The following is a 15,112-nucleotide window of genomic DNA, read 5'->3' as shown; positions in this document are numbered from 1 at the left end:
TTGCGGAATAGGAGCTCCGTCGACTTTGTGTCACATTGTTGAAATTGAATAACAGTTACTACTGTTTTAGGCCAATCGAACCTACATAACTTACTTAATAAGTCAGGATTTATTATTGATCGGTGTGTAATGATATTCGGAATTTTGAAAATCGGTATTTTAGTAATCGGAAATCGTATTTTTGACATTTCGGATTATTATTAAGTCAGACATCTTATTGTTCGGTGTATTAAAATTCGGAATTTTGAAAATTGTAATTTTAAACCTTTGATATTTTTTTTATTTTTCAGATTTATAATAATCGGATTTACGAAGAATCGGAATAGTTATATTAGGCACTGTTTTAAAACATTCGGAATTATAAAAATCGGTATTTTGAAATTCGTGATTCGGACTTTCGGAATTTAGTTTTTCGTAGTTATGTATTGTACCCCGGTTACCTTTCCTTGCCCGAATTTCACTTGCTATACCAACGTTTTTCATAAAATACATAGAACCGTGCTGTTATCAGGATTTTTTTAAATGTCATCATATAGTATGCAGTAGGTTAGGTTAGGTTAGTTTAAGATCAACTCTGAAGAAATTACTATTTCATAGAAAAAAATTACTTTATGGCAAATGAAAATTCTAGAAAACGATACATTCGGGCATATGAAATTCGGGCAAACGATAGAGAACCATTGTACCCGGTTTCTAGCCCTTTGTTCAACAGTGGCTTAAGTTTAAACAAATCTCCATGACCAATAGACATAAACTTACCGTAATATGCTTTCTCGTACTCCCCATGTTCAACGAACTTTCTGTTTAGGATGTCAGCTTCGAACTGCGTTCGGGAAATAAAGTGGTAGTCTTGGCCGGGAACCTCGTGGTCTTTCCGCGGTCGTGACGTATCTGAAACATATACGGGTATCATTGATACTACTGTTTCTTATTCGGGTAGACTCGCCTTAGGAGCCTTGCTTTTTAAATTTAAATTTGATATGGATGTGCTTTATAGCAGAATGAGGGCGTGCAGTCCGGAAAAATCCATTATGAACGTCTGGGAAGGGAGAGCGCAGACAGTGCCGGACTCTCACCAAATAAAAAACATGGCTGCGGGTCCCTGGCTCCCGGAAGCATACTACGGGGACGAGAAGGTTGGAGGGGTTTCTTATCTACCCACAGTGTTACTAGCCGTTTGCTGGAAAGCCGGGAGAGGAGCATGCATTCTCCCGTTCAAGTGATCGGACACTGTGGCCGTGCAGCCACAAGTAGCGAGTGCGGTCGACTCCCGACTCCCGCAGCTTGTGGCTCGAACGCGGCCACTCAAACGCTCGGTTTGCGCCGATGCTATACAAAATGTATGAAGAAACGCGTCCGCAGCTTGTGGCGGCCACTAAACGCTCAAGCGTGGCCGCCACTAAGTGGCCAATGTGCGGGGGCCCTTAAATGTTAATAAGCCACACAATAAATTAGTTTTCTAGTTTACAAATTATCTATTTATTTATGTAGTCTTATGTAGTTAATGGTGTGTAGTATGTCTTTTTAGCGGTCCGAAGGTTGCCGACGGTGCTGGCTGAAAATCAGCGCTGAGGTGTTTTCAACGCTTCAGCATTATGCTGAGCCAGTGACCTTTGTGTTGTTTATTTGTACCTAACAATATTGTTGTTTTGTGTTGTGAATAAATGTATTTTCTTTCTTTCTTTCTTTTTAATGATGGAGAACACTTACGTGGTACGGCGGCAGCGAAACGTTCGCTATCCTCCATGAGTCGTTGGCGGAGTTCATGCCGGCCGATATTGGGCGGACCGATCAGCACGATAGGCCGTTTGTGGGAAGCCCGTGGGTAGTACAACGCTACTTCTTCGTACGTCAGGATCTCTTCTTGTTCATAGTCTGCCACAAAAGGAAACCATTATCATCATCATCATCATCGTCACTATATCAGCCGTAGAACATCCATTATTGGTGCCTGGATCCACCGTGAAACTACGGCTTTAATCAAGTCATCCGTCCGTCTCGATTGTTGATGCCCTAAGCTGCCTTTGCCGATGTGTGGTTTCCATTTAAGAACTTTTTAGCCCCAATGGCAATCTGTTCTCCGTACTATATGGCCTAAGCTGCCCGTTACTACTTCAACGAGCTAATTTGCTTGGCTATGGCTTCTTAAGTGTACTTTCAAAGTATTAACATAAACAAGGGGGCTGTTAAGGGTGGATCCATCTTGAGAGTCAGCCACCAGTTGTATGGTCAAATTCTAGTTACTTATTATTTGCCAATAAAACTTATTTATTGTAAAATAACATTAATAAAATAACAAAATCACATCGCTCCTCTTTCGTTACAGAAAGATATTAATTTTATTAAAATCACAGTTTAGAAAAATATTTACTGTTGTCCTAGCTAGACAGTCTCAGGGTCCAACGACCCCCATGGTCCCACCCCTTTACGGCTTTTCGCGAAATCTTCGTCATCTATGAAAAGTCCCTTACCTTCTGCACCCGACGTCGAGTATATAGGGTACCCGGCTTCGCTGGTGGCCTTCTTCCCCTTCTTTTTCCGCGGGGGTTTCTTCGCACAAAGTAGCGTACCGCCTTTCCGCGGTTTGTCGCGCGCTGCTACCTCACCCGCTAGTGTTAGCTTCATTGATTCTCGTCTGAAATTGAGTTGGGTACAATTGTAGTAGAGTTATAGATCCCTAGGCAACACGCAAATTCTACATGACTCTCGCGCATAGCTTAAAACTGAGTTTTAACCGCGACTCGACTCCGCCATTGAAAAAAAACTATATAATTGTCGAACTTCTTCACAAAATTTAAGTAACGATAATTATAAATAATAAATTTTAAATTTAATAAAGTAGTAGAAATTTTGTTAATAATAAATAAATAAATATCCCAAACTAAGCAAAGCTTTTACCTACTATGAATACTAAGCACCGGATAAACATACTTATTTCCAACGATCCTATACTCCAAAACAACATATAGATAAATACATACTTAAATATTAAACATCCAAGGCCCCAGAACACACATTCGTATTATTCATAAAAATATCTGCCCCGGCCGGGAATCGAACCCGGGACCTCAAGCTTCGTAGTCAGGTTCTTTGGTTGGTTGGTTGGTAAATACGACCTGTGGCGGTGAAAATTTATTTTTGTCTCGGTTAATTAAAATTACATACCTACTTGAAATTCAGTTAATTTACCTGAATGTTTGAAACTTTCGCGATTTTCACTCATAATTAATACCACCCCAGATATATTTATACTTGTCTTATCGTAGTTACAAATTGACGGCCGCTGTTATATGTATATGGTCGAAACGTTGGGGTAATTTTATTATTGTCGTGATCAAGTAATGGGTGGTATAAATTATAACAATATCAATGTTAAAGATGTAATAATATACTGACTGGTGCTGGAAGGCCTGGCTGGGTATTAGACCGGCGAGACTCTGGTCTTCCTCGCCCTCTCGGAAGGCCTGCCACCAGTTCGGATCCTCGCGACTGATCACGTGGAGCACATCGCCTTTTTGAAAACTAATGCCTGGATATGGAAAGTGATATGGTTATAAAATTCAATAGGTACTTATAAAAACTAAACACCAACGTTTCCCGTTTACGGTGGATTATAGGAGCGTAAAGTCAAAAGATTCAAAGGTATTCCGAAGTGTGATAGGCTGATCGCGTAGAATTGAAATAAATATTTTGATCAATATGGGATTAGGAACTGTTGCTGGACACTTTTGCATCTTTCACCAATAAGATCCTGCCAATCCGTAGCATTTAGGATTGGTTTATAACTAATTGAGCCAAGCTTAAGTAAGTATACTGTAACGCCAAACGATACTTAATACGATTAACGATACGAAATGATACTTGTATAAAACAATGCGCGTTTATTTGAAAATATTTTTTATAAAAGTTATAAACCAACATTGCATAGTGTAAGAACTAAAAATAAGGTTATTTTGTGGCCAGCTTCTAAGAAGGCTAAAGAGAGAGAAAAATAGTCAGACAACAGGGTTGTTGTTGACAAAGTGTAGCCATTTTGTCTTTTTGTCCATGTTAAAGTTTTTGTTCTTTTAAAGATATGAACGAAATTAATCATATTTTTATTTTACAGACATGTTTTATTTTACATATTTTTATACATTTACTTTTTTACTAACAATATTAACGCCATCAAGGCATACTTAAGGGTGGCATTTATGTCTGGGAACATTTCGTCACCGTAATACGTATTATCTGTCTACTTTTATTTTTTGTAATGACACACATAAATATTTTTTCTTTCTTCCCATCCAACGACATTCCACCTGTCAGAAAACTGATTAAGCTTCGAAAATTGCAAGTAAAATAAGTAAGACCATGTAGAATACATATACTAACCGAGCTCCCGGCAGGGTATATACACGTCGTCTTCCGGGTCGTAGTCGAAGTGCGCGCGCACGTGCAACACGCGCGGCGCGGGCGCGGGCCGGCGCGCCCCCCGCGCCGCCACCACCATCGCCAGAGTGCCCGACAGCGCGCCCAGTACTTGGCACACCTCGTGCACTGACTTGCCGCGCATACCTACGCCGTTTACCTCTAGAAGCTGGGGGCAAAAGAAAATAGTAGATTGTACAACAAGAGCACGAAATACAAGCCATTTACCCGAGCCGGTGCATCAGTCACCGATATAGCTTGAAGAATTTCTTTTATTTATCAATCTTACCTCGTCTCCCTCATGGAGTAACCCTGACTTCTCGGCCGCGCCGCCGCGCACTATCCTACCGATAATAACAGCTTCTCCTTCATTTCTTACAGTAGCACCTGTAATGTATAATAACAAAAATTTAATATAAAATATTCAAAGAATCTTATTACAGACTTTCGATCTGATAATACGATTGTAACTGTTGCAGACAGCATACTAGTATGAATGAGCAATTAGTGAACATAACTGGAAAAAACTTACAAAATAAACAACACCATTTTAGCGAGCATCCTAAAGCGCTGGCTGGCATAGTCTAGGCAGTGAATTTTCTAAGATTGGTTTTTTGGAATCTTTTTGTATTTTTTATTTCATTTCAAATTTGTTCGTGAATTTTCTTTCGAGCTTTGTGCCGAGCTGAATAATTGTTCCTTTCTGATTGTTTCCTGCTGCCTATTTTTTGTATCTGATCTACTAGTATAGGAGAGCAATGTTCATAAAGTACAAAACGATACGAAATTGTAGCCATGTTTAAGATTTTATTTAATAAAAAAATGTGACAGTATCTTCATTTCATTTCTACTGATTTTGTCGTATTCCAGTTCCAGCGATGTTGGATTTGTGCTTGGCTCTTAATTGTTCAGTTCGACAAATGAAACGGCGAGTTCTAGGTGTTCTGTTACTCATATTGGTATCTGTTTTAGTAATAGACTTACCAAGTGGTTCATTAGTCTTTTCTATTTTGATGATTTTGATTTGCTCGCCGGGGTCTTCGGGCGCCGTTAAAGCTTTCTCATCTTTGTGATTGAAATTGTTGCCAGTCTGGAAAAAAACGTAACATTTTATAGCTGTAGTATGTAGGTAAGTAAAGTACTTTTAATAAACCACAACTGAAATAGTAGCCGCTCGCTTCTCTAATTTAATATCTCAAACATTTAATACAAGGTAACACAAAAGTAATGAGGAATATTTTAGCGGATGCCAATGACGAATCAACAGCTGACATAAATTACCATATTATGTGAACTTCTCTCATGGCAACTAATTGTGACAATTGACATAGCTTTAAGTTCTGGTGCTTAGTTTGGTTGAGTACTCGTATTAGTAACTCGGTTTTAAACTCAACTCATTCAGCTACAATTGGTCATTGCAGCGTACCTACGGGGAGATAAGTGACCCCAGCTGCAGTCAGCCAAGCGCGTCCAGCAGCTCCAGTCATCTTTGAGGGGGTTTCTTTGGGAGAGGCCTCAATGTAACGCAACTGTTCTTTGAGGAAGACTCAAGTCCTGTAGTAGACGAGGCAATAGCTAGGTACCTTGTTTTTGCTGCATGCAAATTCCAGCAAAGGAAGCAGCTGGGTTGGCATACCTGGGCGCGTCCGGTAGCTCGATGTAAACCAAGTGTTCTTTGCGGAAGACCCAAGTCCTGTTAGTAGATGATGGCAATATAGCTACCTCGTTTTTTCTGCATGCAATTTCCAGCAGCGGAAGCAGCTGGGTTGGCACACCTGGGCGCGTCCGGTAGCTCAATGTAGCGCGAGTGTTCTTTGGGGAAGGCCTTAGTCCTTTAGTAGAAGATATCGATGGCAATAGCCTACCTTGTTTCTCTTGCGCGCGAAGCATGCGGGGTCGAGCAGCGCGGCGGCCTGGTCGTGCGCCTGCAGCAGCGACTCCAGCTGCAGCCCGCCCAGCGCGCCCAGCAGCTCCGCGCACAGCGCCGCCGCCGCGCCGCCCCCGCCCCCGCCCCGCCCCACCCGTGTGCCCGCCCAACACGTCCATACACTGAGATAACACAATCATGTTTACACCAACACCAACACCAACACAACACAAGTATCTCTTTCAACGAATTGGCGTAGCTATTGTAGGGAATGTAGCCGGCTTGATGGACACCATATCATATTTAAAGCCCAGTTTAGACCTTGGATTTGTGTTGATTGTTGTAAAATGTGTTGACCATAATGAGAAAAACAGAAGCCTTCTTCTTTAAGATACATATTTTCTCTTTGTCCTTGGCATGACGAAAGGTTCATAGTGTCGTTCAACACTGTATATGCCCGGATGTTTCTCAGTCATGATATCTGTCTTTGACTGGGTTGTATACTTTCCGCAACTTAGTACTTAATACAAATGCAACATACAATACACAACCGCAGAAATTTGACGGAAACTTGCTTGTATGTAAGAGTAACCTCTGGAACTGATGCGTAATGGATAGATGTTGATAAAATCTCGTACGTAAGTACTCTCCACAAATATTTCACGCTTACTTCTTTCAAACGATCCGTAGCCCTGTGCGTATGCGGTGGCGCCAAGCTAGGCCTGTGATGCCGCGCCGCTGTCAGCACTGCGGAGCGGGTACCCAGAGCCGTCCTCAGCTCAGGGCAGAGCAGGGCCCCCGCCGCGCCCGCCACCCGCGCGGCCAGCGCCGACTCCCCCGCCGAGCCCAGGGCCTTTTGAACGCGGCTGAGAGCAGCTGACACCTCTTGATAGTCTGGAAAGAGTATCATATTTTAAAGATTGTCAGTTATGCTTATTGTAGGCTGTGATTTGGCTTTCAATATTTGAAGAGGATCAGAGCCATAAAATGTGATTACTGTTCGAAATTTTGTATAAGTATAGGGATTCCGATTCCGAGGGAGATTTCTTGCGGCTTCTTTGGATGTACGAGAGTTGAGTTATCGTTTGTAAGGGGCCTCATAGATAGGTACCGAACCTAAGTTAGAAACGTTAAAAAAACACTCAATTTTGTCATTTCAAATATCTCAAAACGGAAACTATTTTAACTAAATTTGCTAAGAACCATCTCGATTAAACTAGTTTTAGAATAAAACAAACGAAACTAAACTTAGTTCCGCTATATCAGACACATAGCAGTCAAACTTGTAAAATATATCTGATATTATTTAAAGTATTTACCAAGCAAATGTCAGCCTGTATTCATAGTACGATACCCTGGCCTAGCAGATGGTTCTCTATATAATAAGCCACATTATGGGTCTGTTCAGGCTTTGTACCGAGTACTGCCTTTTCGCAAAGTAACGTTTGGCATCCTGTTTCATTTCGCAACTTTTCATTTCGCTAACTCTAAAACTGTAAATATTTCAGGATTTCTTTCAGGGTCATCGTGTAGAACCCTTTAGGTTAGGTTAGGTTAGTTTTATAAAAATCCTGAAATATTTACAGTTTCAGAAATATTAAACAGTTGGGAAATGAAAAGTTGCGAAATGAAACAGGTTGCCAAACGTTATTCGCCTAAACATTAGTAAACCGCTTTGTACCTATCATTTTTAGGTCAACGTGACTTATTGATGTCTACGCTGTGCTAAATATGGACGCAAATTTAGCACACAATCAAAGAATATGATCCAACGACATAACCACAGCACAGTTTAGTGACCCTGTGCCGTAAATAGAAAAACTGGCTGGTTTACATCAACGTAGTTCAAGGTTTGAAGTCGTGGGAAAAATCTTAGCCCATGTTAGGGCTTTCGAACTTCGTAATTCTGCCTGTTAAGGCTTGCCCAATGTTAGATTATTCCACCCACATAATCGTGTCTCAACATTAACATAAGATAATAACATTTCTAATGTTATGGGTATCATTATTAATGGGATACATTGTCCGAGTGTATTAAAGAGGCATGGGGCGGGGCACAGATTTCGAACAAAGACCTGTTAAGTAGTTATTACTTCATCAGGTATAAGTGGTTCACCCAGTTTTCACATGGCCTCAAAATAATTATGAAATTTACTAAGAGTTTCAATAACCATCGGAAAAAATTACCAATTACTGTAAGATACAGGCGTTGCCTTGTGGAGCTCCACGTTTTAAAAAAATGGTATCAACTTGATTGGGTTTTGCTCACCCGCGAATATTATTTCAGATATAAAACAATATCAAATGTGCATGAAATTACATATATATATTTGAATCGATTTCGATAAACGTATATGACACCTCGGATGTATACTTATTCAAAGTTTTTTTCTGAATAAATGAACCAATATCAAATTTTAAATCGGCCCTCAATTGTCGAAGTCAGCGGTACGAGTAAACATAGTCAACAATAGCCATGAACTAAAAGAATTTCTTTGCTCACCCGCGACCTTTAGCCTCTTTTAGTTAATTGACATGGACCTCCGTAAATTAACACCGGATTCAATAAACAATCCCACTCTCTATGATAAAAATTTGAGCTCCTATTTTTTAAACAGGTTTTCTTAAAGCAAACAAAAATTATGTCCACGTATTCACGTAGACAAATTTTCTGTATGGAATTGCGTCTAAAAGCTACCTACATCTAGTAGTGTTTCTACATACTTAAGTAACCAGGATTTGGTGACGAAACATGCTTATTTTATCTATGCTGTACCCCTAAACATAACACAATTTAGGACACCTATTGGCTGGGACCGTACAAACAATGTTGTAGGTATAGGGAAATATCGACTATTTTGCTGTTTTCAGATGTTCTTAATAAATATGACACTATTGTTGTTTAAGAAACCAAGGTAAAATGTGGTATGTTTTCTACAATTCCAGCGTTCAATTGTTCAAGGTATATTGGCACGTAACTAAAGAATCCCTCGTGCTAATACAATAACATACCTGACATTTAACGCACATAAACCAACAGTAAAAAGACAATATGGTACAAGTAATACACACTTGGTGTGTAGTTTATAAAATTAAGTACATTTAAAGAAAGAAACAAATCATTTAGGACTGGTTTTCGGGAATCTTTTTGTATTTTTTATTTCAATTCCAAATTTTTACTTTTACGGTCATCCCGTAAAACCTAAATTGAAAATACAAACTGAAATATAGATGCACAGAAAAACCAGAAAAATAAGACCATCACTGGGGATCGAACCCAGGTCCTCGGTATTCCGTACAGTGTGTGTAGTGGTCTGAGGACCTGGGTTCGATTCCCAGTGATGTTCTTATTTTTCTGGTTTTTCTGTGCATCTATATTTCAGTTTGTATTTTCAATTTAAGAAATCATTTATTGCCATGAATAAAAAAAAACAGAACATACACTAAAGCTATTACTTATTATTATTCTTAGCCTATTCTGGCCCAATCCTGAGCAAAGGCCTCCCCCCGATACTTCCAGTGCTCTCTGTCCGCTGCATACAAGGGTCAGTCCTTCAAGCAGCGGACTCAGCATTTGCTGCAAATGCAAGCGTAAGCCTCCCCCCCACCCGTCTTACCGCTTTAGTAAATAGCGGTTAGACTAAGGGGCTGTTTCACCATCCATTGATTAGCGTTAACCGACGGTTAAATGTGATGCCGTCTCCGTCTGTTCGAACAAAACAAATAGAGACGGCATCACACCTAACCGCCAGTTAACACTAATCAATGGACGGTGAAACAGCCCCTTAATTAACTAACATGTAAAAAAAAAACAAAAAAAAAATTGTGTTCTTATTATACTAAGTACGAGGTACGGAGCGGCAATGTCGTTTAACAACCAAGCTTCTTATTTCAAAGAATTAAGAATGTAAGTAGCAATATGTATGTGTACCTACCTAATGTATAATAGTGGAAAGAAAACAAGGGCCACATGAATTTCATTGGTGAAATGAAATCAATAGTTATTTGTGTCACAAGGGAGCAAAATGGTATATTTACGGCGAGGGCGTACATTGAATCCAGAGCGTAATGAAGGATTCAAGTGTTAACGCCCAAGATGAAAATAATTTTGCTCCCGAGTGGCTCATACAACTTTTCACACCGAGCATTATGAAACTTGAAAAAAAAAATATTCTTCATAATATTTAAGAACAACCAGCATAAAAAATGGCGTGGCTTTACAATTGTCAACTTCAAAAAATGGCATTTGCAATAAAACACTTAGAAAAGCCTTGAACAGAAAAGTTGCACTTTGCTCCCTCTCGTCAGGGAGGAAAAGTTACTTTTCTGAAGGAGAGGTGTGAAAAAATATATACTTAATGGACAATATTCCATTAGGGTTTTTTAATTAATTTAAAACAAAAATCACTAAGGTGTTTCAGGTGGACGATTTTCCATTTGCACCGAATGACAGTAAATACTTTTTACAACATATTTTACTTTTAAAAAGTTTTATTTCAAATTTAACATTCGCTAAACTAAATGTCGTTCAGTTGACGCGTACGATCTATGTTTTAATTATTTGCCCCTGTTAAAGGGCCCACTCTGTATATTTATGACATGCTTCAAGTTATTTGTCGACAAAATAGTTTGATAAAACTCTTATAATAACATAGTGTTTTGCGTGCATTCGACCGTTCTCGGCATTTCTCCTTTGTGGGCCACTCATGTGGACAGCCGCTTCCACAAATGGGTCACAATTATGTCACATTTATAAGCTTGATCTATCACATGCTATATATAAAAGACTACACGGATCTAAAGTGAAAAAGGTGACATTAGTATGAGAACAGGGAGTAACTTTTATACAGTGTATGACCGGCAGCCAGGCTTTTTTAAGGGAGGTTAAAGTAACGTATTTCTGTAACTTAACCATGCCATTAATTATTATTATTATTATATTTAGCCTATAACTGTGTCCCACTGCTGGGCAAAGGCCTCTCCTCTTGACTTCCACATCTCCCTATCCAGAGCTATATTTGGCCACTCACTCAGTTCCGCATCCAGGTCATCTCGCCATCTCCGCCTCGGCCTGCCTTGCCGTCGGTGCCCGTCATGTGGTACCCACCATGTGGCTTTGTGACATTAATATAATGAATAAACTAAAATTCAGAATTTGTTAACTTTCTAACAAAATTATAAATGCCAGCAAAGTAAATTGACAAGTAAGTGTATATCGACGGTTAAGAATCAATAACACCTAACTATCATGCTAAAAGATGGCAGATAGACGGTATTGCAATGGTTCTTACAGACAGATACTTGGATACTGGTCAATTTACTTTGCTGAACATTGCTGGCAAATATAATTTTCTTAGAAAGTTAACAAAGTCTGAATTTTAGTTTATTAACTAAATTAATGTCATGTTTAGGTTACAGAAATACGTTATTTTAACCCCCCCTAAAAGAGTCTGGGTGCCGGTAACACACTGTACATATAATCACTTCTTCCGTCCATCTGTTTATGTCATGATCCTTTTTTTTTAGGAACACGGGGAGGTACCGATTTCAATTTAATAACAAATACTTCCCAATACGCACTGGAAGTTCCCAATCCGTACAACGACCGTGTGGGAACTCTGGGAACTACGGCCCAAGCCCTCTCATTCTGAGAGGAGGCCTGTGCCCCGCAGTGGGGCGTCTATAGGCTGGGTTAATGATGATGATTAAAAATTTATTATTATTAAGGTCACCAGGGCAAAGTTTGTTTGCTTGTCTATCAATGACACCCACGCGTTGGACGTAGGTGTATCGAATTTCGTACATTAACCTACGGATTACATCCTTGATGAGATTATTATGGGAAAATGATCTCTTGGAAATACGGAACAAATTAGGTGTAAGATGAAAGGCTTCTTTGTTGCTGTTTTTGAAATTTGTTCGGAATCCTTTAGTACGTCTTCCGACTCGCGCTTGACCAGTTTCTTAAGTGTTCATAATAATATTAATTGCAAGGGGTTTTCAAATTTTACTTAGATTTCAAGCGTAACTTAGGTATGTTCTGAGCAATAAATTATGTTCACCTGTTTTTAACATTAGAACACCTGAACAACAGAAACAAAAATAGTGTCAGAGTCTTCCACCAGCAGAAATACTGCCCAGTTTCATTGTGGTTAAGTTATAAATACATACGTACGTACACTTTCTAACTAGAACTTAGTAATGTAATCATTAATAATCAAAATTAATACGGCCCAGATTCGCTCCTTCGCGCGCGCATTGTGTGACAAAATGTCAACGTATGTAAATAAACCTCCGCTCCGTTACAACTTCTTTACGGAGGCGGTGTACAATTTTTTACGTAGTTACGGAGGCAAATGCGAAGTTCTGTTACAACCCCAAGTATACACCATAATAAGGTGAATGACATGCACGTGAGTGCATATTGATTTTCCATCGTCTTTTGTAGGAAAAGTTCGTATTTAACGTACTCTCTCAAATTAGCTTGAGTACGGTCAAAAGCATAAATATATATACGTTACCAAGACGTCAAAAATATCTACACACCTACAACTTTATGCTACTTAACATAAGTTCGATGTATACATATTTTGACCCTATGGCTGTATTTAAATAAACTTATTCTTGCACGGGTACTGCCTTTTTAGCAACGTAACGTTTGCCAACTTTTCATTTCGCAAAGTTTAAAACTGTAAGTAAATTTTTCAATATTAATTTCAGAGCCATTAGTATTCATTTTAGACCCTTTAGGTTAAGTTAGGTTAGTTTTATTAAAATCCTGAAATATTTACAGTTTCAGAAATATTAAACAGTTGGGAAATGAAAAGTTGCGAAATGAAACTTGCCAAACGTTATTCGCCGAAACATTAGTAAACAATTTTTGCATTCGACTGTATCTACCCTTCGTACAGCCGTTTTGACATTTGACTCTAAATAATAAAGCTCCATATTAATGGATACGAAAAGTTACTTATTTAATACAAGAATTGATTGACAATTCGGCTGCCGTCGTACCTGTTCCGATTGAAATCCGACTTTTCCCCATGGAAATACATTAAACCTCGTTATCGGTAAGTAAACATTTTGCTGAGCAACATTGTTGAATCAACGTGTTGCTGAGTTTCCGCTCACCAAGCGGCAACACGGCAACATGACTCAACAGCTCAGCAACACGTTGACACGTACAGTCACCAGCATTAATATCTGCCACAGCGGAGCGTGCAAAAATATCTGACACGTCCTTCCGGCCCTAGAAATAGAGTCGTAGGTATCAGATATTTATGCACGCTTGTTGTGTCAGATATTGTGCTGGTGACTGTACCATGAAGACGGGGCTAAAATATAGCAGCTTACTCACCAATAATCGCATACAGCTGCGACGGGTCCCCCTCCAGCTCATCGTCATACGAGTCGTAGGCATCGTTCACGAACGCGGTCCCACTGCTGGGCGGCGTGGACTCGAGCGCCTGCAGCTTGTTGGACCCTCGCAGCGAGGTCCGGAGGAACTCGTTTTGTGCTGCCGCCCTCTCCTCCGCCTCCTTACGCTGCCGGAGTTGTTCCTGGAAAGATAGGATTACGTTAATAAATACATTAAATTCATCCGCAACATGCCTCGTCATAAAAACTAGCCTATAACCCTCCCCCTGCATCGTACCCGGCTCAAACGTCCCCGTAATTTAGCAGCTGCATTAGGTACTCCGCTGAATGGCAATGGAGACCTGTTGCACCAAATACGAGTTAATAAATTGATTGACTTTTTAAATAAGGACGACTACGAATATTTTGCAGAAAACTTTAGAGTTGTAAGATTTCAGGTAGTCCAGGAGCCCCGTGGTCCAGTTGGTAGGACATAATGGCCTATAGCCAGGAGATGCTGGTTTGAATCCCGTCGACGCACTGAAAAAACTTTTAAGTTTTTAAAATAATCTTACAGTTCGTGGGGGGAGTTCGTATTTTGGACTGCAGTTACGGGAACGGTTACTGAGAATGTCAATACACTTGCATTGCAAAGAGTGAATAAGTAATCGATATAAAGATAGAAAGACTTGAGTCTTTAAAAACTTGACCAGAAAACCTATGACAGTAGCACTCTCTGATACTGGTGATCATTTTCCAGCAGATGACTTTCCATCATCATTTTCCTCCCTCTACTAATAATAGAAAAAAACTTATACTCGTATCCTACCCTCTCTATGGTCATGCCCTAAACCTAGCAACTTTCAGTTAACACATTTTTATAGAACCTACGTGAAACTAGAAGCTATATTTTGTCTCATTACTCTCATTTACGAAATAAATGTACTAAAACCTATCTTTTGTGTTTATCTCGCACGTAAAACAATGAATATTAATGTTATTGCTGTGTTTAATTTGGTTCCTTCAATTCGTCATGTAATTAAGTAACAAGGGAAGCAATAAACTTAAGGTTGGTGTAAACACCATCATCTAAATTCATATCATGAACCAGCTTGTGCCCCAAGGCTTTAAATAAACCGGACAAGTGGGATTTAGACTCGCACGCCGACAGTCCCGTACAAATTTGTAGGTATCTATGAATATCTAGTGTTAGCAGAGCCCTGCTCCTATGCAAAATTACAGTGTGTCGTAATTTTAGATTGTTTACTGACATAGACATAAAAAACTCAAGATTTGCAGAATTCTTATTGGTTGATCTATAAGAGTTACCTTCACACCAAATTTCAAGTTCCTAGGATAACTGGAAGTAAATAAGTAGCTTCTTTATAGGTACTGATTCATCCGGAAATTTGTACGGAAACACCTTTAAATTTTGATTGCGTTGACTTACTAGAAGTTTGATTTTGTCACTGTTCCAAG

The 15,112-nt window shown here is 39.5% G+C and overlaps 1 protein-coding gene across 1 annotated transcript in view; it reads right to left on the bottom strand.

The window, feature by feature from the left end:
- sdt (MAGUK p55 family member stardust) overlaps positions 1-15,112 on the bottom strand; it is a 233,774-nt gene that overhangs the window by 9,249 nt on the left and 209,413 nt on the right. The window contains 11 exon segments of the mRNA XM_074089810.1: positions 760-891; positions 1,711-1,875; positions 2,472-2,635; positions 3,397-3,529; positions 4,375-4,579; positions 4,700-4,797; positions 5,395-5,500; positions 6,276-6,431; positions 6,433-6,459; positions 6,948-7,171; positions 13,635-13,836. Coding sequence (XP_073945911.1) covers positions 760-891; positions 1,711-1,875; positions 2,472-2,635; positions 3,397-3,529; positions 4,375-4,579; positions 4,700-4,797; positions 5,395-5,500; positions 6,276-6,431; positions 6,433-6,459; positions 6,948-7,171; positions 13,635-13,836 — 1,612 coding nt within the window.

This window comes from Choristoneura fumiferana, chromosome 7 (genome assembly GCF_025370935.1).
Source record: "Choristoneura fumiferana chromosome 7, NRCan_CFum_1, whole genome shotgun sequence".
Classification (NCBI taxonomy): domain Eukaryota; kingdom Metazoa; phylum Arthropoda; class Insecta; order Lepidoptera; family Tortricidae; genus Choristoneura; species Choristoneura fumiferana.
The sequence above is the reverse complement of the archived record's forward strand: the minus strand, read 5'-3'. Positions and strand labels throughout refer to the sequence as shown.